This window comes from Cheilinus undulatus, linkage group 3 (assembly GCF_018320785.1).
Source record: "Cheilinus undulatus linkage group 3, ASM1832078v1, whole genome shotgun sequence".
Lineage (NCBI taxonomy): Eukaryota > Metazoa > Chordata > Actinopteri > Labriformes > Labridae > Cheilinus > Cheilinus undulatus.
The window spans coordinates 8,917,055-8,940,267 of record NC_054867.1 but is presented as its reverse complement, the minus strand read 5'-3'; the positions used below and the strand labels follow the sequence as shown (position 1 = coordinate 8,940,267).

The window sequence follows — 23,213 nt, the reverse complement described above, 5'->3', positions numbered from 1 at the left end:
GCAGCAGTGGACCTTGCACTCATACTCAGTTTGTATAGTCTGGAAGTGTCCTGTGGTATCATCCTGTCATGATTCCCCGTTAAATTCTGGCTATTTTGATTTTCTTCTTTCTGCTTAGCATGGGAAAGGTAGCACTGCTGGGTTGATGACAATCTTTCCATTCTGACAGTCAACGTGCAACATCTTTTTGCTGCTGATACCTAAACCAATCATCTCATCTATGAGTGAGAGCGGCCGATACGACACCAACACCAGTCATATCTGGTTTATATTTGGTCTGTCTACGTAGCTTTGTAGTGTACTGTGACCTCCTACAGGTGGCAGCGTAAGCTGATAAAAGAAGCACAAAAGTCATCCTGGTTCAGTCAACAGCCCTGGTATACTGCCTTCAACACGAACATCATAGAGGTGTGATATGGGCCGAGGTAATCCCCCCTTTGTTCCAGCTTTAAAGGTACTGAGCTCAACAGTGCCAACCCTCTTTTTAGGTGACTCTAGTTCCAGAACCAAATTCGTAGATGTTTTGTAAAATCCTTATTACTCCACTTTCACTGCATGAACCAAGCTAACCAGTTACCAATACTCATGACTATGAAACATGCAATCCTGTAAAAATAGCATCTGAAAATGGGGAAAAAAGCATAGGTACAAGACTCTGTACATATTTCTCTACGATACTGAAGGAACTAGGTAACCCATAATCCATTTCGATTCATTTTCTTTGATGTTCAGGTCACTTTTTCCAGTTTTATGTTTTCACTGTCTTTTTGTCTTCACGGTAGAGTTAACATTTTAAACAATGTTCTCATATTTTGAGTATTTATCTCTACATACTGTGGGGGCCGACAGTCATCATTCATGGAGCTGTAGTTTCAAGGGTTACCCAAGGCTCCACCAATCAGAGACGTCAATGTCAAACACTAGGATTGTGGGTACTGTAGAATTTATGGTGGAGATCATGAATAAACTATGCTTATGAACTTTAGCTTAGCATCGACCATCATTTTACACTCAGGTAACTTGTGCTAAGTCTGGCTTGGATATTTTTTTAAAAAAGGGCTAATAATCAAATCTGCTTTGGAGAAGATGGATGGGATTTTCATTTTTGGATCCAGACTGTTCACCAAGGCATTACAAATACAAAGGCGAGAACAGGATCAGCAGAGCCAATGATGTGAGCGCTGGTAGTGGTGATGTGTTGAGGGGGGACGGGGTCATGTTTGAAGCAGACAAGTGCAAAGCCATAACACAACGCAAGTTAGCAGACAGGGACAACAATTATCCTGCTCTAGTGGTATTACCAGTAATATAAATGTCTGAAGCCGTAATAGAGAGATCTTCGGCTCTGGATTATGGTGCTTCTTGCACCACATGCAAGTATCCTACAGTAAGAACAACTGAATTACATAATGTGATGACTCATTCAGTACATGAGCTCATTTGCAGAAATTAATAAAGACAATTATCAACAGACCAAAAAACCCACTATGCCTATTCAACAGGAGAACAGTGCAAATAGTCTCATAAAGAAGAGGCAATCAGTCTCAGAATATTAACTCAGTTGTATTATGTAACTGATACAATTAGTTTATATCACTAAGAAACCTGATTCATCAAGCTCTGTGGGCGGGGGTGGGTGCTAGATCCAGTCAGGATACCTCACCTTAACTCTGCCTCCTCCACCCTCATGCTAAGCTTGCTCTATCTCCACTTTCCATTTATTTTCTTTTGTGTACTTTTGACAGTTTCATGCGTAACATTAATGCCAGGAATAGTAATCTTTTTAAAGGTGTAATTAAGAGTCATAGTATCAGCATTGTCATTTTGCTTGCATGTGTAGAACATGGGACTGTTGAAGGTTCTAATACTGTTTAGGCTGTGATGGCTATTTGGGGTTCATTACAAGGAGTGGCTTGGCTTGACTTGGTTTGATTCGGTCAGACCGAGCAGAGGTAGGGATAACATTTATCTCCCTGTGGGCTGAAAACATATTATATGAGGGCAGGATATAAGCAGAAGGGGTAAATCTCCCCAGCAAATTGCACTCTGTGAACGGCTTTGACGTCAGTGCAGCGCACTTGGAGGCGAGGCTGGCTCTCTTTGGCCCTGCTCCAGAGAAGGACCGTTCTCGGCGCAGCCTGGTGTGGCAAAACTGGTGATAGGAAAGTAAATCAGCGCGGCTTGCTTTGGCTTGGTGTGACTGAAAGTCCTAGTGGAAAAGCCCCACATGTGATAGCCTGGGTAAGGTAGAGTCACCTCGTGGGCATGGTGGGCGGTAAGAGCTAGCACGGAGGGGGGCTAGTTACATTTGGATGTTGCCTGTTATTCAATCAACTCTGCTTGGGTTCTTCTGCTCATATTGTTGTTGGTTTTAATGTGAGACACATTTGCACCATGAGTAAAGTTATCCACTGAGTTAGATTGCCCACCTGTGACTTTAGGTGTTACTAAAGGATTCATACTGCATATTCTTCATCAGTATGCACTGCTTTACCATGAAGTTGACTCTGCTTTGTTCTTGCCAGAGGTGATCCACCCTACCACAGATTTTCAGGGGTTATGCAGCTCTGTCATATTGTGAAATATTTAATACTTTAAATGTGTAGTTTGATATATGTAGTGTAGACCAATATGGACACTTTTTAAGTATTAAATTTAACTCTACATGAGTTCAGTTAACACTGTTAGTTAAGCTGTGTATTTTACTTCATCATAGAGATGTGACTTTACCTGAACAACCTGGTCACTAATCAGAGATCTTCTTGTTCTCACAAATAAGGAAGGATCACATTTTACTGAACAACTCCTCAGTTTCTTCTCGGTACTCAGAACTTAAGGTAAACTTTAAACTGAAAACTTTTTACTTTTACTTTAGTACCATAATTGTCACTATTCCCTTATCAAATCAAGATCAAATTTCCAATATTATTTGTACAGCCGATTAAATTGCCTTTAAAAAAAGGAACTGTGCCTTCTGTAACAAAATTTTCTTCATGCATGACAATGCACCATCTCATGCTGCAAAGAATACCTCTGTGTCAGTGGCTGCTATGGGCATAAAAGGAGAGAAACTCATGGTGTGGCACCCATCCTCCCCTGACCTCAACCCTATTGAGAACCTTTGGAGCATCCTCAAGCTAAAGATCTATGAGGGTGGGAGGCAGTTCACATTAGAACAGCAGCTCTGGGAGGATACTCTGACATCTTGCAGAGAAATTCAAGCAGAAACTCTCCAAAAACTCACAAGTTCAATGAATGCAAGAATTGTGGCTGCGACAAGGCTGCGACATCAGCAAGGAGGGGGCAGGGTCATGTTTTGGGCCAGAACACGCCCCCTCCTTGCTGTATAAGCTACTTATTCCTAAAGAAAACCGACCAATAATGATCAGTTCCTGATCAATCGGAACATCTTTACACACTGAAAATCTTGTGTACTAAATCACTTGATCTGACACCTAGCCAGCAGCACAGCATTTAAAACAACTGTAAGATATGAGGAACCTTGCTGCTCCTTTTTCTTGGGTTTGCACATCCCATTGAGGCATCAGTGCTCATTTCAGCCTCTTTCATAACCAGCTGAAATCTCCTCACTGAAGCTTTTGCATGAGTTAAAAAACTTGTGTCCAACATTATGAAAGCATTGAGACTGAAAACGGACAGACTCCAGACAGATTACATAAAGTTTCATGATTGCATCAGAGAATGGAGGAGCTCCTGATTTTATTCAAATGTTGGACATATGTAAGCCACAGTCAGAAGTCTGTTTGGTCTAAGACCCTGCATATATTTGAATCTTAAACACTTTCTGAGATCCGCCCAGCTGAGCTGAAGACACGCCACTTTGAACACGCCAAGTAAAACAGTGCATGTTGACAGGCTTTAGAGAAGAAGATGTCTGTGTTTGGAGTGTGTTCACTACTTAAGAGAGTAAAGAGGGACAGTAAGAAAGGCTTCTGGTTTGTGCCCATTGTTCAGCTGCTGTATATTTACACTCCCCTCTCGGTCAGCATTGTGTCATTCCCTCTGTTTATCTACTCAAGCGTCTGTACTCCCACTGCTCTCGTGTCACTGTATTAAAATGAAGCCATTCCTCCTCGATGGCACAAATTACAAGTCCATTAATTCACTATCTCACTCACTGCACGGAGTCTCCACTGACTCGGCACTCTGCAACCCTGATTGGCAATTAATCTTTAAAGCGTGTACATGGCTCATGGTGTTTCAGCCTGGTTTGAGGTAGCGTGTCGACCCTGTGGCATTCCAAGGAGAAGAAGAACTTGGAGTTAATTTCCCTCTTCACTCCCCGTCTGTACTGTAAAAGTACGTCTACAACTCCCCTGCCGATGGGGGTTTAATCCCAAACCGCTCCCTTTCACATCAGATCTGATGTGGCTCCACTGCACAGTACTCGCATGTTAAGCTTCTTTTTCATCCTCTCCTCAAAAGGATTTCCAGAAATTTGGGGCAGACACATCTATTAAACTGTCCTCATTTTTTCTTCTCAGGGTGTACTTTTGAAGATTTTACTCTTCATTTGGCCAGTCGTGTTGTTTTATTCGTCCACTGGGCTGGCTTGCTGAGTTTTCATTTATTGACAGGAGCTGATCTGGTCGGTGCATCTTTCTCTTAGATGTGTTGGTATGCTTTTTCTTAAAAATGCCTGCTCTCCAGCCGTGTAGCTGAATTATGTTGGAGGATAACTCTTGGCGGGCCTGCTGTTTTGGAGGAGCTTGGATGAGAAGAGAAAACTTGTGTTTCTAAGAAGAAATCCCATGTGCCCTTAGACTGAACAGACTCTTCATTCTTTTCCTTGAGAACAAGTTGGGCTAACTTTATTTTCACTCCAAATCTCTTTTAATGTATTCAACAACTACACTTACTCTGACAGCAACCATACTTAGAGCTTTATACTTTTTACTTAAAGATAATTTTTGGGTCATTTTGCCGTTATTTGATCATTAAAGATTAGATAAAGGAGAGAGAAGCAGAGAATGGAGCCACAGATGCTGAGATAAGGACTCAGCCTTGATAATGTGGGCTCCACTGAGATGTCTACCAGGCTATATTATTAATGATTTATGTGCACAGTACATTACATAATTTAACCCAAAAACAACCCTAATATCTGCTGTTTTAGGCCATTACACACATTTCAGCCAAAAGTGGGAAACTTTTCTTGGATTTTGATTGTTTGCACTATATAACAACACTGTTTAAGGTGCCTGCAAAAGTTTTTAGAAGAGTGAAATTTTTGGAAAATGGTACCACTTCTGTCGCTGTGTAAACTAGCATCATGCATTTCCTCTGAAAACTGGGAATGATGCACAGGGGGATTAAGGTCATTAAAGTCATCTTTGCAGATCTGCCTGGACAAGTAAATCCAAACCTTTTTCCTTGGAGCTGAGCTCCTATGATCAACACGTTATATTAACCATCCATCCATCCATCCATCCATCCATCCATCCATCCATCCATCCATCCACCAAATCATCCATCCATCCATCCATACATCCATCCATCCATCCACCAAATCATCCATCCATCCATTTGTCTGGCAAATTTTACACAATGTCTGGCAAAGAAGACTCAGGACTGTTTAGCAGCTAAAATCCTACATCAGATAAGAATGGGACAGCATTCCTCTTTCAAAACTGCTCTCCTCACTTCCCAGATGTTTACAGACTGCCGTTAAAATAAGAGGGTTTGCTACACAGTAGTAAACAAGCCTGTGTCCCAGCTTTTTTGCAATGTGTTGCTATCAATTTCAAAATTAATGAAATGTTAAAATGCATTTAAGAAGTGCTATATCCTGATTTTAAAACAAGTGCAAATCTAATTTTGACCTCAAAGCAGCTAGAGCTTGACATCCCCTCTCCCCCAAGACTGTGGCACCCCTGGAGCTATGCACGCTGCTAAAAGGCTAAATGGTTAAAATCAGATGTCTTTGGCATCTTCACCAGGATAAGAAGCCTATTTAACTAATAATTAACATTTTTAATCAGCTCATGCACATATTCCCGGTCAAACTATCCTTCTAGACTGTAACACATGTAGCCAACATAACTGTTCCTTATGACTACTGCCTCACTGCGACAATGCTCTTTAATACAAACAACCCATAACCAATAACTCCTATGTCATAGGAACATTTAGTTCTATTCTGAGCTAGTAAATGGGGATAAAGATGTCTTTAGGCTAAGTAATGAGTGACAATATTAAGCAGAAGAACGTGGACTTCAAATTTTGCCATCTGAATGTGGTCCGTTTTTAAAAGTAATAATCTTGAAGAATGAAACATGCAATGGTAGCAAACTTTTTCTACTTTGCTAAGAGCTAATTTTCAGCTATAATACACAAACTTGTGGGTAAAAAAGGCTTTTGGTTGATGGAACACTTGTAATGTTTGTAACTTTTAGGCTGCTCTGGCTGCTGTCCATGGTGCTGATTAGAAGCTGGTCTGATTACAGTTTCATGTTGTTTTTCTGAATGAAGAAGCAAATCAGTACAAATTTTTCAAATAGGTTTGTGTGACTGAGTGTGTTTGTGCACATGAGAGTGTGCATCTGTTAAGGGAAAAAGGGAAGGGGCAAAATAATCAATTTGCACCAGGGCACAGAACATGTATGCTACACTGATGGTCTTATGGATGTTGAGTCATTGATGGTAATAGGGCTTAACTCTTTCAGTACAGCTCCTGCATTTTGTTTCAGTTTCTGTCAACATAAAAAGATGATAGTAAATCAAACAGTTGTATCGAATAAAAGTATCTAATGTCCACAGAGAGACAGGGCTGTCAGCAGCAGAACCTCAGCAGAAACCCTACCAATGTTGAGACCACACAGACAGACACGTTGGAGCCAGCCGTCACACGCAGGTAGAGGTAAACAGTGTGACTCAGGTGTAATACCTCCTGACAGCTGTAAACACCATGAGTCACTTTTAGCTTCACTTTCTTATGTAACATCTCTACATCTTACACATGTAAAAGCAATTTATAAGTCTATCTCTGCTCACTTTAAGATCTAATCTTATTTTTTTCAATTTTGTTTTTAGCTCTCAGACTTTATTTAGTAGTTATTATGCTTGTTTAAATAGTCCATATAGATTTATATAAATGTTATTTGATTTGATGTATTTTTTTAGTTGACTATCTTATGTTACTAATGTTGTCTTAAGATCTTTTGTCAACTTGTTCTTGAGAAAGTTCTTAAGAAAAACTTGTGTTGGAGTCATGAAACTTCCCAAACTGTAGGATTGTTCTCACCTATGTTCCTTAATTTGATGAATGCCATGTGCTCATAAGTGGGAAGCTAATGTAGGTTTTTACCAATTAGTGTAGAGACACTCCTCCAGTGGGCATGAGACTGCAGTAAGTAAGAAATACTAAAAAAGTTCTAAAGGTGATGTAGTGCTGTTTGAAATGAAACCCAAACAGGCTGTTTGATGACATGATATTCAGCCACAGGACCAGAGTGGCTAATCTGGAGAAACGAGAGAATTCCTGGTGGGCAGGCTGGTTTTTGGGATGGTGTGGAACTACGGTAAATAGATTATAAAGGCTGCAGTTGCGAGGTATGGAAATGAGCAGTACCAATCATGGCCAGGTCGTGGGGCTAACAGGCTAAGCAAGTCCGCCCCTATGTCGCTTTACCCAGCTACACTTTCCAACTACTTCTGTGGGATCCCAGGGCATTCCCAAACACGACAGGATATGTAATCCCTCCAGCATATGCTGGGTCTTCCCCGAGGTCTCCTCCCAGCTGGACGTGCTTGGAATACCTCCACGGGGTCCAAGAGGCATCCTGATCAGATGCCCGAACCACCTCAACTGGCTCCTTTCAGTGCAAAGGAGCAGCTCTACTCCTTGCTCCCCCCAGATGTCTGAACTTCTTACCCTATCTCTAAGGCTGAGCCCAGCCACCCTCCAGAGAGAAATCAATTTGTATCCACAATCTCATTATTTTGGTCACTACCAAAAGTTTATGACCATAGGTAGTTTATAAGTTGCACATATGTTTTTGCTTTACTTTTGCATGCAGTGAATTTCCTCCTATAGGGGCAATAAAGTCTATCAGGTCTGATGTGATATTTCAGATATATCACACAAAATTTTTGCTGATTTTTTTTGTATCTTGGTAGAGCTGAAAGTAAAGCAAACCATGACTCAAATGTTGTTGCCCATGTGCAGACACTAACAAAGCGAGGAGTAGACTGCATGTGGATGTTAAAGTCTCCACGGCGTTTGCCTGTTGGCTCTCATATTGATTCGAAAACTCTCTCAGAAGTTTATAAGACACTACATGGCGTTGCACCAGACTACCTCTCAGAAATGCTTTTGGTTTATGAACAAGGAAGGCCCCTCAGATCCTCCGCTTCGTCTCTTTTGGCTGTTCCTCAAAGCTGTACAAAAACATGTGGTGCTGCTGCTTTCAGCCATTACGCTCCACGGCGCTGGAACAGCCTTCGAGAGGATCTGAGAGGAGCACAAAAGATTCATACATTCGATTGCAAACTAAAAACATGTTTATTTACTCTGCTTTTCAGGAAGAATTTCATGAATTTGCTCAAATATGATTGGTTTTTAATCTACTGAGTTAACATTTCACTGTTGATCATTCATCTGGGTTTCGTTTTGAATATCAAATCTCACTTTTTTATTGCACTAATCATATTTCTATTTTTTTTTTATTTTTCTGCTTGTATAATCTTTGCAAAGCCTTTTAAATTGCACTAGTTTGCATAAAAGTGGCTTTTTAACTAAAATGTGATTGATAGTGATGACGATGTTTCTGAGTTTAATCCAGAATTCAATCTAAAACACATTGAAATAAGAAGAATGAGCTCAGGGGAAAGCAATCACAGTGCTCCTTTTCCTCCTTGCCACAGTCTCTCCTTTTTTCCCATCATCCCACCGCATCATTATCAGTCTTTGCATCTGCCTCCATCTCCCTGCAAACCCATGTAGACAATGGGCTCCTCTCTTTGCAGCCGAAGCCTTTCATGAGTCTTCTATGTAAATCAGACTCAGCCTTTTTACCGGGCTGATTTCACAGGGATGGCGCGGAGCTCGCTCGCTGGTAGCTAGTCAGAGGGCATTTGTTCCAGCAAGGTTTCATGTAAAATGCAACAAGGCATGAGGTACAAAGACAGAGGAGTCAGACCTGTGGTGCGTGTCCGCCAGACAAGCCCGGCAACAAGAGAAGAGAGCGCTGTGAAAAATTTACCCACCCGCTGCTCCATAGAGGAGCACCGGTGGAGACAGAGCGAATTAGCCAACCACCTACCCGGTGGGGAAGATGGGAGCACGGCCTTGATTGAACTTGAGTGGTCTTTGTATTAGATGAATTATGGAGGCAGAGTAGTTTTTCCAAGACAGCTGAGCAGGAGATAAAGTGCAAGTATCATGCGATGGGGTTTTTATCAAAGTTTTATTTGTGTATGCCGAGGCTCTGAAAATTCACTCTGAAGCCGTTCTGCTGCTGCGAGGCGAGTCAGGCCCTTTGGGGGGGACAAGACAGAACACTGCTTTAGGGGAGAAGTTTTGATCATGACAGAGATGCACTTCAGGGCTGTGTGCAGGAGACAACTGTTTTCATCTCAGAGACTACAATGCTTACAGAAAACAACGTAAAATTGTCTAATTTGTTATGTGAAGATTAAAAAACAACACTGAATCATCCCAGACGTCCTAGTCTGTGGAGTGAGTCTGCTGCATGTGGCGCGAGATGATGCAAAAGGCTGAGGCTACATTCTGACTGCATAAAGTGCATTGTCTTAGGCACAGTCATCTGGGACGTGTCTGTCTGCATTTCACTTTCTAAATAACACACTATTCCAGTGCAAAGCCAGAGATGAGCAAAAAGAGGTGGTTAAGTGCCTTGATTATACATACAGTACTATGCATTAAGGATTCTCTGCATATGCCAATGGTTGGGGACTGAGGTGGCCAGGGTGTGTGTCCCTCAGCAACCAAGGTCCAGTTCGACAGCATCTCTTTTGTCTGAGCCTTTTCACCCCTGGTAGTAGGCCCAGGGACAGTTTTGGGACCCTTAGGACATCCACATTATGACCAGCGGCCCATGGCATCCCTGCCTGGTTGGTACCGGCTGTTAACTGACCACATCCACCTACTCCACCCTAAAGGTGTGGACTCTGTTAATTTTTCAACAGGTAGTTTCCTGTGCCCCTGGACAGGACTACTCACAGATTTGGTGGGGCCCCTGAAAAACCCAGAGATTGGACCCTCCACAGCAGTGATTTATTGATGTAGCATTTGGTGCTCTTGCCTGGCTAGCAGTTACGTCATATTGGACCTGAAAAGTGTGTCAAACTATAACTTGATCTATTAATTTGCGCTTCTTTAAATTCCTTTTCAACATGTTTTCAGACCATGTTTCCCACATCTATTGCCACTTTCCACCCGTTTTAACACTTCTTCTGGTCACTTTTAGCCTATTTTTGATGTTTGTCACCCTTTCTTGCCACTTTTAACCAGTTTTTGCCCATAGTTGCTGAGGTTTTGCCACACTACATCATTTTTACCCCTTATTTTTGCATTCTATCCATTTTACCACTGTTTTGCTGCTTTTCACCCTTTCTTACCAATTTTTTTCTGTTTTTCTTTACCCTTTTCTGCAACTGTACACCTAAATTTACACCTTTCACACAGCGTACACTGTTTTGCCACTTTAAACTATTTTTTGCAACTTCTTTTTGCCACTGTATTCCATTTTCACCCATGCTGCCACTAATTTTAAACACTCATCCCCTTTTTAATTTCTTTTTTTTACCACTCTTCATGCATGTTTGCCTCTGCTTTTTGCCAAATTTAACTCATTTTCTCCCTATATCAGCTTTTGAAACTGTTGGCATAATCAAAGACACTTTGAGATAACTCTCAGAAACCAAGAAATATTCCATCATGAATAAAGCACTTAGCCCCTTTTAGCAAAATAACAGTGGCAAAGAAAAAACTGCCTTTAAAAGGCAGAAACCTTGAGCAACTTAATGATTTAACTAACAAATAAATTCACTACATTAAGTCATCAACTTCCTGTTCCATGCTTCAAAGAGGATTTATTTTACCGTTTTCAGAAAGGTTTATATTGGTCTCAAAGGGTCCCCAAAACATGCCTGGGAAGTTTGTTGCTGAAAAACACTCCAGCATTGGATTTTTGCATGTCTAAAAACTGCTCTATTTCTGTATCTGTAGCTTTAAATGTTAATGAGCTGTCTGACTCCGCCCCTCTCAGGAAATGGATGTGGCTTAATGGATATGGCTCTCCTGATCTTCCTCAGCTGGCACCTGAGAGGAGGATCAGGAGAGGAGGGTGGAGCTTTCTTCCAAGCAGGGAGGGCAACTGAACCCGGGGGCGGGGCTAAATCCCCTCATGACATCATGAGGGGAAAATCTGTGAGCGGCTTGTTTACACATTCTCTGAAAGGTGGAGATAGAGAGAAGGGGGAGGGAATGGACTTTTTCTTTTATCAATGTGTGCAATGATCTTCTGTTACTAAGTATATACAATACAACCTTGTGAGCAGCATACAGTGATCATACAGGTTAAAGCTGACCAATAAGAGCTAAAAGTAAACATCCTCCAGGTGTTTCTGTTCTCTTTAACCCGGGTTAAACTTCTCTAAATCAGCTATACCTTTACTTGAGTGTTGTGTTCTTGTTTTCTTTGCATCCCTGTGCATTTCTATACTTAGTTCAGTGTGAGAAGAGTGAGTTGTTTTGTTTTGTTGTTGAACTAAAGCCGCACTCCTGAGGGTTTCAAAATTTCAGACAGAGAAAGTTTCCTTTTTATTTTCTGTCTATATTTGATTTGGGCAAACTTCCCAGTGCTCTGGTGAATTTTCCCAAGTGAGGATCAAAAAAGTTTGTTTAACCTTGTCTTTGCTTTTATGCTGTGCTTTTATGCTTTGTTATGTTTCAGTATTTATACACTAGATCCAGAATGCCTTTACAATATTACTCCAAATAATCTGAGATCTCACTGGCTATCGTCTTGATGGCACAGTCTTGAGGAACAAGATTTAACATTTCAGAGGTGACGAGTGGTTTATGATTAAGGAGTTTCTGCATACAACTTTTTTGGTATTGGATATGAAGTGAACCCACTAAACCTTAGAAGTGAGGATGGAGTTGGTGCTGAGAGATTATGACTAAGCTGCAGCTGCTGCAGATATCAATTTATAAAAATTAATGAGGGTTAAATGGTCATTAGATGGCAGCACATCGGAGCAGGATAACAGTACAGTAAACTGCTAATTCGACAGCTTTCCTCAGCAGAGAGGAAGGCAGGAAAAGAAATGCCATGTTCAAACATAACCCCCCCTCAGAGTCAGCCTTATCTGGACTCTGGTCTGGACTTTAAAAGTGAAGACTGTTTGGACTTCTAAATTTCAATATATATGACAGTTTTTGGTCCTGCTGTAGCTTGCAGATAAATGCAGCTGCAAATTGAGTTGAATAATTTTCAAAACTTTAAGTCTTTACAACACTGGAACCTGATTGGCTGGGGTCAAAGTTCCTCAGATGTACTTTAAATGAGGCCAGCCTGCTGAGTCAGGATAAAAATCCCTGTATGGGTTATGCTTTACAGTAATTAGATTCATATATAAATGCTGAATAATGTGTTGAAAGGCTGACAACGGGTGTCAAAAGTTGAAGTACAGCATTATTAGACAACACCGCTGTCATATAGCTTCATTTCTTCTAGTGAGTTTAAGTTTTATTTCACTCATAACTTTGTTATCAGCATTGTGAATGAAATTCATAAGTGAGAAAATACCAGAACCCTTAAAAGTGCTGACAGGAACACCCCAGTGAGGTTGTAAAAGAAGCTAAATGACAGGAAAAACCCCCGCCTCATGTAAATATATTCATAAAATATGAATAACCAGACTCCTGTCTTTGTCAGGCTGGAAATAGACTTGCATTTCACTACAGTATGTGAGCAGATACAAATGCTGCCTGCCAGGCATCCTCTGTCATTGCCAGTCCCACAGAGCACAGAGACATGGACTCACCATGATGGACCACACCCTTCAGGCCATGGATTATGGGGTCCACAGCTGGATTATCCTTCCCTCCAACCTGAGAGACACAGAAAGACAGAAAATCATCAGATTGCATTGCTGAACCTAGAGTGCATCATGGCATACCTTTAACATCCAGAGGTTTGTACCACGTTCAGTGTGCATAAGGTAGATAGAAAGTTCCTGTTTTAGTTGCTTTTACTAGACTTGATGCCAGTATCAGAAATATGTCTAATACTGCTTGTTTAACTTTATATTTTGGTTTTTTTTTTTTTTTTTTTTTTTTTTTTAAAGATTTATTTTTGTTTGATAGGACAGTGGATAGAGTCAGAAACAGGGGAGAGAGTGGGGAGAGACATGCAGGAAATAGTGCCACGGGCCGGATTTGAACCCGGGTCGCCTGCGTACATGGCATGCGCCTTAAGCACTCGACTACTGGCGCGCCATATTTTGCTTTGTTTAACCGTGCTAAATGTTACAGCTATAAACTGGAAATTAACTCTTCTTCGTTGCTGGAAAACACTGCATGCACAAGCTACTGTGTTGAGAGCAGCGAAGAAGAACCAAAGGACCCACTGCAGCAGCAAAGAACGGTGTCTGCGTGACATTTTTTCTCTGAATGTGATCGCTAAAATCTCTTTTAGACTGGGGTTGTCGTACACGACAGGAAGTGACAGTTTATCAAAAGCTGAATATCTTTAGAGCCATAATTCATTGCCTCTAAGTTGTTTTTGCTCTTGAAGCTAGCCGTTGTGCCAGCCCACTTATGCTATTGATGCCTTTGAATCCCTTGCGTCAACATTTTCAGCGAGCCTGGAGCTCGTGTGTCTTTTGAGGACTTTGATGATTAAATCCACACCAGTAAACCCAATACTGAACATCTTTTTATTCATTTTTATCCAGTTACCACTAGCTTGAATGCTAACCATCATATTGTTTATCCTCTGTGAGGGTCTGTCAGCCAATGGCAGGCTGTTCCACAGTCATGTCTGCCTGAATAGAGCACAATGGAGAGAGAGAGAGAGAGAGAGTGTTATGCAGCATCCTGCATTATTGTTACTTTAATATTTGGCAGTAAAATTAACAATAATCAGCAGAAAAAACACTTTAGCGCAGTGATACTCAACGCGTGGCTCTAGAGCCACATGTGGCTCTTTTGTGATGATTTGTGGCTCTTTTTTTTCTTAATATGAAATATTTTGCTCCCAGAAAACCTTTAAAAGGAAACTTTGAACCTCAGAGATGATCCATTGAAAGTCACATTAATCAGTTTGATTCTCACACATCTACAGTAGACTTTCATTTTATTTTTTGCCTGTATATTTCCATTACCCCATTTGCATTTTTTGCCCTCCTTTTTTCCCTTTTTTGCCACTTCTAATCCATTTTTGCTGCTTTTAGCCCATTTTGCCACTTCTTTTTGCTATTTTTTTCCATTTTTGCCACTGATTTCCTGCTTTTGCTATTTGCAACCCCCCCTTTTGCCACTCATTGCCAATTTAAACACCTTTTGCCCATTTTTACCACCTTCTTGCTGCTTTTTGCCCACTTTAGTCACTTTTCAAACATTTTTTATGTCACATTTTTGCTGCTTTTAGCTCATTTGCCACTTTTTTTGCTATTTTTTCCATTTTTGCCACTGATTTCCCGCATTTTGCTATTTGGAACCCCCCCTCTTGCCACTTTTCACCCATTTGAATGCCTTTTGCCCATTTTTGCCACATTTTTGCTGCTTTCTGCTAATTCTGGTCACTTTTCACTCATTTTTTTGCTACATATTTTCTGCTTTTAGCCCATTTTACTACTTCTTTTTTGCTACCTTTCCCCATTTTTTTTTACCACATTTTCACTGCTTTTTGCTAATTCTGGTCACTTTTCACTCATTTTTTTGCTGCATATTTCCTGCTTTTAGCCCATTTTACTACTTCTTTTTTGCTACCTTTCCCCATTTTTGCCACATTTTCGCTGCTTTCTGCTAATTCTGGTCACTTTTCACTCATTTTTTGGCTACATATTTCCTGCTTTTAGCCCATTTTACTACTTCTTTTTTGCTACCTTTCCCCATTTTTGCCACTGATTTCCTGCTTTTGCTATTTGCAATGTTTTTCCCCTTTCTTGCCACTTTTTGCCCATTTAAGCTGCCTTTTGCCAATTTTTTCCACCTTTATGCTGCTTTTTGCCAATTTTGGTCAATTTTCACTCATATTTTTGCTACATATTTAACCCTTTCAATCATTTTGCCACCTGTAACTAATCTTTTTGTCACTTCTCCCCCATTTTTGCCAATTTTCACCCCAAATTTCCCCTTTTTGCCTATTTTTACCACTTTTTTGCCACTTTTGACCATGTTTGCCACCCTAACATATTTTTAGTACCACTTTAATCCTTTATTGCCACTTTTCACTGCTTAGATTGTGATTCTTGCAAAGATATATATTTTTAAAATTTGGCTCTTTTGGTTGAGCAGGGTTGAGTAACACTTCTTTAGGGTCACAAAGGTGCTGTAGATTATGATTCTTTTTGTTGAGCCATGTTCTGAGTCAAATATAGGTCTAAAATAATTTGCTAGTCTGCACAGTCAGTCCAGAATGTTCACACCAGTATCAGATCAGTACTCGGTATTGGCCGATACCCAACACCTTGGTATCGGAATCAGGAAGGAAAAAATGGAATTGGAACATCTCTAGCTTTTACCATCTGAGTCCCCAACACTGTTGCTTGTGCTTTAATGCTCTCTATATATAGACTACATCAATATCATGATAAAGTGAAGACTAGGAGTATAATTGTGTGCTTGTTCTTCCCATGCAGTGCTTGCTGTCTTAGGATGGATGGCAGTATACACACCCCAGTCCTGGTGGAGGTAACACTCATAACTGATTGCAAACCACCAAAAAAACCCAAACAAACACAGAAGAAGAAGCAGACACAAGAAACATGAAAAGAAAAGACTTATGACACAGCAGAGCTGCCTTCCATCTTTAAGTCAGTGAAAGATACTAATAAATATTAGCCGGCATCACCCAGAGGGGGCGATTATACACCTTTAAGAGCTGCATAACAACCTCCCAGACTCACAAGATAATCATAAATAAGGTACAATGCTCCTTCAGGCACTTGTGCTGTTTTGCCTCATATTTGACATTGTACTTGTGTTATATTTTAAAATCAGAAGGGGTTTGTCATTTATGTGCTGCTCTCTGTTTTTATCATTTTCTTCATTTTGTTTAATTTTTAAAACCCTACAAGCTGCACCAACTATCACAGGTAGTTCTAAATAACACAAGAGGAACTCACCGGTTAGTGCACTATAAATAAATCAGAGAAATCTAGTATTATGCACCTGGGACTGTTTGTTTTATTTCTGCTGTTGCACCAAACTTTTACTGAATCGTGACTAGAACTGAGGTACAAACCAGGCTGAGACTTCTCTGTGCTGTTATAGCCTTAATCATGACAGTGTAACTGGACCATACACCCATGAACATTCTTTATTCCTCACTTAAATTACCATATCTTTTTTCTATAGTGTGGAAGTTTAGGGCAGCACTTTTCTAAAGCATCTAACAATCATGATGCATACTTCAAGAGAGAGCAATCAGGAGAGAAGGCGACATCATTTCTGGCTCTTCGTAGTGATTTAGATCATTTGGTTCAGCTCAGCAAGATGAAGAGTCACCTCCTCATCTGGTACCACTTCTCTTTCATTAGATCAGAAGGTTAAGCAATTTTTGACCTATGACTGATAATTGTGCTTGAATTTTACTGCAGCTGTGCTTATTTTTTTAATTAATGAAAATGATGAGTGATTAATTTCTTAAATGTTTACCTTGCAAAGCAGATGGATTGTAAAGATTCCATGGCATCAGATTGATCCATCTAAAACTCTAATCTGAAATGGCTGTGAAAAGTCTGACAACAGGCCTGGCAGGATCAGTGAAATTTGCGGGGAATGAGGCGGTAGCTATGGATGGGCAGTTTTATCAAAACTGGACAACATTTAAGCCCTCAGCTATTCTTCAACCTTTGTGTCTCACCTGGACTCTTTGTATTAAAAACATTACCTCTGGTGCACAGTCAAGATCTAAACAACCTTTTGCTCAGGACAACATGGGCTTTAAGAATATGGTGACATTACTATGCTACAGTAATTTCACCTAATTTTTTTTTTTTAGAAAATTTATGGAACAATAAAGACAAAAGAAAAAACTAAACTGAATTAAAACCCAAAGACTTTTTAAGTGTGACACACAATAAACAATAATGACTAAGACCTTTTTTGCATAAACTTTTGGGGGCCAAAAATTGAATAATTAATCACTCTGTGACAAAAAACATTTAAACTATTCACATATTTACAAAAAAGCCTGTGCACTTCTTTGAATTGGCTCAATTTCTACCATTAATCAAAGCACCTCCTGTCTGCAGTGACACAGAGGGCCACATCAAAGGCCCTCTGTCTCGCTTTCTCTCCATTATGAGATATTCAGGCCGTCTCCTGCATGATCTGTGTAGTGTGACGATGGAACAGCCTGCTATTGGTTGCCACAGCCCATCACAAAACAAATATGGTGGCTAGCGATAGCTGCAAGCGGCAGAAACAATCAAAAAATCTATTAAAAATGGATAAAAAAGGTTCAATATCAGATTAACTGGTGTGGTTTTAATCTTTAAAGACCCTGGAAAGTCACCCAAGCTCCAGGCTTACTAGTAAAGCCTCTGTTGGGCCTAAGAAGGCACGGATAGCGTCGTTAGAATGATAAAATGGCTAAAAAGAGGAAAAAAGAGTAAGAGGTATAATTTATGGTTCAAATTTTATAGAAGTTTTCATGACAGTACTGGCCTCAGAGGGTTGAAAATGAACCATCTCGCTTTTGCATGAGTTTGTGACAGTTATCGGCAGGGTTTAGTAATTCTATAAGATGGTATATTCAATGGCTGCTGATGAAGCTATGCCCAGGGATGTAGCTACAGTGGCATTTTTTTTTTTTTTTAATCAGATCTGGACAACATTTCTTTATTCAAAGAGAAGCAAAGAGCCACACTTAATGCTTTTCTTAGTAGGGATGAGGTCTCTTTCTACTCCTGACCAGCCTCTGCACGAGTTTTATCCAACAACAAGCTCCACCTTTCATAGCCAGTGACAGCTCTTGTCTGTCGAGCTCAGGTTGCCACCAGAGCTGGGCATGCCTACTACTTCATTTTTTCTTGTCAATCTGATTGGCCTGTAATGAATGTTGCAGACAGAACATTCATCCAATCACTTTCTGAGTTTTTTCTAAGTTACTCCCTTCCAAAATTCTTTGAGATACAATGGGAATATGCAACAGTTTATCTGGTGTGTCATATTATACCTGCACAAAAACCTTCCAAAAGCTTGTAAATACAGGTTGAAGTGATGCAGGCCACAAGTCCTGTGATTGGTCCACTGGGTAGCATCATATGTTCTACATTTAAGAAAAGAAATCCCCCGTCTACTGTCCCAAGGGTTTCAGCAACCATACACTTCATCTCCTTCATTCTCTGCTCTTCTTTTTTGCAGTCTAAGCATATTCTGCTCAATATTTCAACATGACATGCTCGGTTTCAGCTGCCATGGTTTCTTGCAGGAAAACAAGCAGAAATGTGGAATGACTGGAGCAATAAGAAGAGAAATTAAGCTGCAAGCTAGCATTCTGGTAAATTATTGAAGACCTTCAGTGTGTAGGCTCTCATCAACCAAGGCCAGAACAGGAAGATTCAACACAGCAGTCTAGACTTCAGACGTCTCCTTAGGTTTCTTTTTCTAACACACAACATATCACAAACACCTGTCTGAGAACTAATCAGCTGCCCTTTTTCTTTTCTCTTTAATAGCAGCACTGCACCCTGTACCACATACTGAACCTCATCTGTTCAGACACATAAAAGCAGACATTGTTTCTATAGCCAGAAAAATAAAAGGGCTGATAAAAGTGACAGAGGTGCAGGGAGCAAAACAACTGAATAGAAGCGTTGAGACAAACAAGAGTAGAGTAATTAAGAGGAACAGAGATCAACAAGCTCTCAACGCCCCCACTCTATCTCATGTTATATCAACGTCATCGTCTACAATCAGAGCTTTATTGTTGCCATGGAGGCTAAAATCAATAAAATTAAAGCCCACAAAAAAAAAAAAAGAAATGTCAAAATCCAAGATTGGCTTTAAAAACACCAAATGATGAATCCAAAATAATCATTTGAGTGTTTTGTAAAAATGCACAGATGAAATAAAAGCAAACATGGCGATGTATTATTCCCAGTCTTTTCTTTGTGTTTGTAAGAAGAAACTTTTAGACTGAAAGACTTCACTGAAACATCTGCCTGTTTTCAGTGATAATAGTTTTGATTCAGGAAGAAATGATTCTTTGAAAATGCCTTAAAAGCAGCTGGATATGATGTGTTTAAGTGACATGCTGCTAAAATGGCAGAAAATCACTGTCATTAAGAACACTGAAGGATGACAACTAAGATGGACAGTTAGCAGAAACAGCGGGGACACACCATTACACCAAGCTTGCTTGTTATTTTTTACAAGAAGAGCTTAAAAATCCATGTTCCATTTTACCAGAGAAGTGTTTTTCAGTCTGTAGCTAGATTTAACCACACTTTCTGGCTGCCAACAGTTACAGGTTTGCTGGACTAAATATCAAACAGGTTTTAAAAAAGTTAAGGAATTGTTCATTTAAAGCAGGGGTGTAAAAGTCATTCACAGCAGGGAGCTGGGATTCTGGATTCAAGTCTAACCTGAGGGCCTAACAGGGTCACCTTTTTAACCATAAACTGTCAACCTCATTTTACCGGTAAAAAAAACAAAAAAACAAAAAAAAAAGACAAAAAAACAAACAAAAAAAAAAAACTTAACACTGATGATAAATGATTAAAAAAGTTAAAAAGATAAGTTTCAAAGCTCATAATCTGAGAAAAGTCAATTTATTAGTTCAAAAAGGTCAAAACATGAAATTGAAATTGAAAATAATGTTTTTAAAGGCAAATATATTAGAAACTAGAAAAGCACTCGGAGAGCACAGACCTCCACCATTAGCCCTATCTCTCAATAGTGAAGAACCCTTCAAAACAATTCCTGGATCCGCCCCCATGTGTCCCCCACCACAGCAGTCACCGATTACTCCCTCCCCGGTAGGGTGGAAACACGGTGAGGTAAAGCATTGGCTTCGCTACGGGTGCCAACAGATGCACCCATGGTCTTATCGGATGACTGGAAGTCATGGCAGAGGGTGAATATTCCTCTATTCCTCCCAGCATTGTGAGTATTCTCGCTACAATTCGCTGTCTTTCTCTCTGTTTAGCTCCGACTCGTCTCCTTGACCGGGCGTGCATCTTTCAAACTCTATAAACTCCAAAACTTTGAATAGAAACACACCCGAAATGCTGCTGGGATTGAAGTTACTCATGTCCACCATCTCCTGGTGTAAAGTGGTAACAGCACAGACCTCTGCCATTAGCCCTATCTCCCAATAGTACAGAATTCTTAAAAACATTCCTGAATCCAGCTGGTGATCCAGATCAGTCCCAAAATCTAATCAGTTCTTCCTTATGCCATTTCTGACATTTCCTGAAAATTTCCTGAAAATCTGTCCACAACTTTTTGAGTTATGTTGCTAACAAACAAACTAACTGACGAATAAACAAACAAACCCAAACTGCAAACTGCAGTTCAAACTGCAAAACAAAGTTGCAAAAATGGGGGGGGGGGGACTGGTCTTAAGTGTTTAAAATTGACAAAACACATAAAGAATGGGTTAAAAGTGGCAAAACTGTGTCATAATGGATAAAAGTGGCATAAATGAGCACGTGGCAAATTGGTGCAAAAAATGTACACAAAGTGGTTAAACAGCGACAAAAAAGTGCCATAAATGGGCAATAAACAGCCAATTTCATTTAAAGTTGCCATAAAAAAGGGAAAATCGGTGGTAAAGAAAGGTGGAAAGTTGCAAAATGGGTTAACAGAGGTAAAAAGTTGAGGGAAAAGTTAAAAACAAAAATGGGTTGTAACTGGCCAAAAAGTTGCAAAAATTGGTTCAAACTGCAAAACAAAGTTGAGAAAATGGGTGGTGGTGGGGGGGCAGCAACAATGGGTCTTAAGTGGTTAAAAATGACAAAATGCATCAAGAATGGATTAAAAGTGGCAAAACTGTGTCATAATGGGCAAAAGTGGCAAAAATTGTAATAAAGGTGGCAAAAATTAGCATAAGGTGGCAAAATGGTGACCAATGGTGGTCAATACTGTAGCATCAGGCTGCAACATAAGAAAAACTAAAGGGGGTCTGAATACTTTCTGAATACAAGGTTATTTATTACCAAAAGTAAAGGTAAAAGTAAAGAAAAGTACTTGGACTGTAAAAGGACTGTTTGACAGTCAATCACATGGCTGACATTCAGAGACAGCAACAAATACACCTACCAGTCATTCTCACCAAGCCTTAGCCTTACAAGCATAAGTTTACACTGTGGGAGGAAGCTGAAGCAGATCGTATGCATGCCCAGGTAGAACATGTAAGCTACAAATTGAAACAGACCCCCCTGTGTGATGGGGGCTCATCCAGAAACCATTAGATAACTATGCAAAACATTCTTTTATACAAATATTCCCTGGTATATTTTGTATCTGTCACTGTTACCTCTGTTGAAGAATGCATGTGCATGTTACTATAAGTGGAAAAAAGCACAGACATCAAACAGGCTGTTTTTTTGTTCTCTGTGCTTTCATCACGGTGCAGGGAGGCAGACAGAGCAAGCCCAAATCCCAGTAATCCTTCACACCAAACGTGACAGTTCAGTCCATCTAGCCAACAAGTGTCTACTCCAAATCCAAGTGGACATTGTGTGTTTTTAGTTAAGCCCATAGGTCGACTGATGTGTGTTGCCAAATTCAGACAGGACAGAGGAGGAGTGGCAGCATGACGGCAGTCTTAGCAGTATCTTAAATCCTCATGCAGACATGAAGAAGCTGGCAGAGTTTTGTGCTTTCTTGGGTCAAAGATGCTGTTTGCTGCTGTCCTATCAGTGCCATCTAACAGTAAGGAGCTGAAGCTACATACATGTTTATTTCACCTGGGCTGCAGTTTGTGTCATGACTGCTTGTTTGTTCTAATGTTTTATTCTGACAGAGGTAAGAATTATCTTTTTGTAGTGGTCTGGTTGGAGATTTAATGTAATTTTACGTCTTATTTTAACAGAACAGTAAATAGAGTACAAAACTGTGGAGAAGTCACAGAACTTCAACCAACAGGAGTATAAGGATGTTTTTATTTGTTTGTTACTGCCTCAAATAAGAAGCCCCTCTCTCTGACACACAGCATATAACATATTCTCCAAATAATAACAGGCACTTATTTTGTGATGGCGTTCTGATTTGTGTTTTATTTTTGCAGGACAAAGAGGTCACATTGGAACATGCCTCTTTCTGCAGAGATAAAACATCACCTGGAGTGATTTCTGTCTTGTTAGTGTCTACCCAGGGGACATTGTTGAGGGTGCATGCACGTCTGTGCTTCTAATGCATTCCACCTGAGATTTGACAGAGCTGAGGTCTCTAAGGGCATAAGGACAGGTAGAACAGTGCGTCATCAGCATAACAACATCAGCGTGCTTCTGGATTCCACATTCGGTGGCCAAGAGGCAGAAGGTGAAGATTGAAGAGCCTTGGAGAAAGTGTTGATAGCTAGGGGACTCTGCAAACAATGCTGTCAGGACAGGATTTAAAGGACCCTAAAGACACAGAACATTGTTTTTCTTTAGGGTTTTACAAGTATGAAAACTGATTCATGGAGTCCTGCATCCAACTCCTTTTGATCAACATACCACAGTTATATAACTGGACTGATGACTTGTGACAGGCACAGAGAAACTTTTAAATATTCATGAGAAACAATAATGTACCTACATGTCCGAACTTATGGGCCTGAAAGGGTGGGCTAGATGCTAGAACTGACAAAAGCAGTTGGTTGTGATGTGATGTAGCAATAGAGTGGTGGCACTGAAGCAGAAATACCTTAAAAACTAGACTTTTAGTTGCACTGGTAGGTCATATAAGGTGCAGACAGTTTTTGGGAGAAGTTAAAGCTGTCCTCATAGGTGATGACTTCAACTTTGTTCAGCTGAGGCTGAAAGAGTCAGTTTCTTGGCAG

At 40.3% G+C, this 23,213-nt stretch overlaps 1 protein-coding gene across 1 annotated transcript in view; it reads right to left on the bottom strand.

Moving 5' to 3' along the window:
- LOC121507021 (receptor-type tyrosine-protein phosphatase gamma-like) overlaps positions 1-23,213 on the bottom strand; it is a 769,028-nt gene that overhangs the window by 144,467 nt on the left and 601,348 nt on the right. The window contains exon 6 of the mRNA XM_041783136.1: positions 13,036-13,102. Coding sequence (XP_041639070.1) covers positions 13,036-13,102 — 67 coding nt within the window. The remainder of the gene's footprint in view (positions 1-13,035; positions 13,103-23,213) is intronic.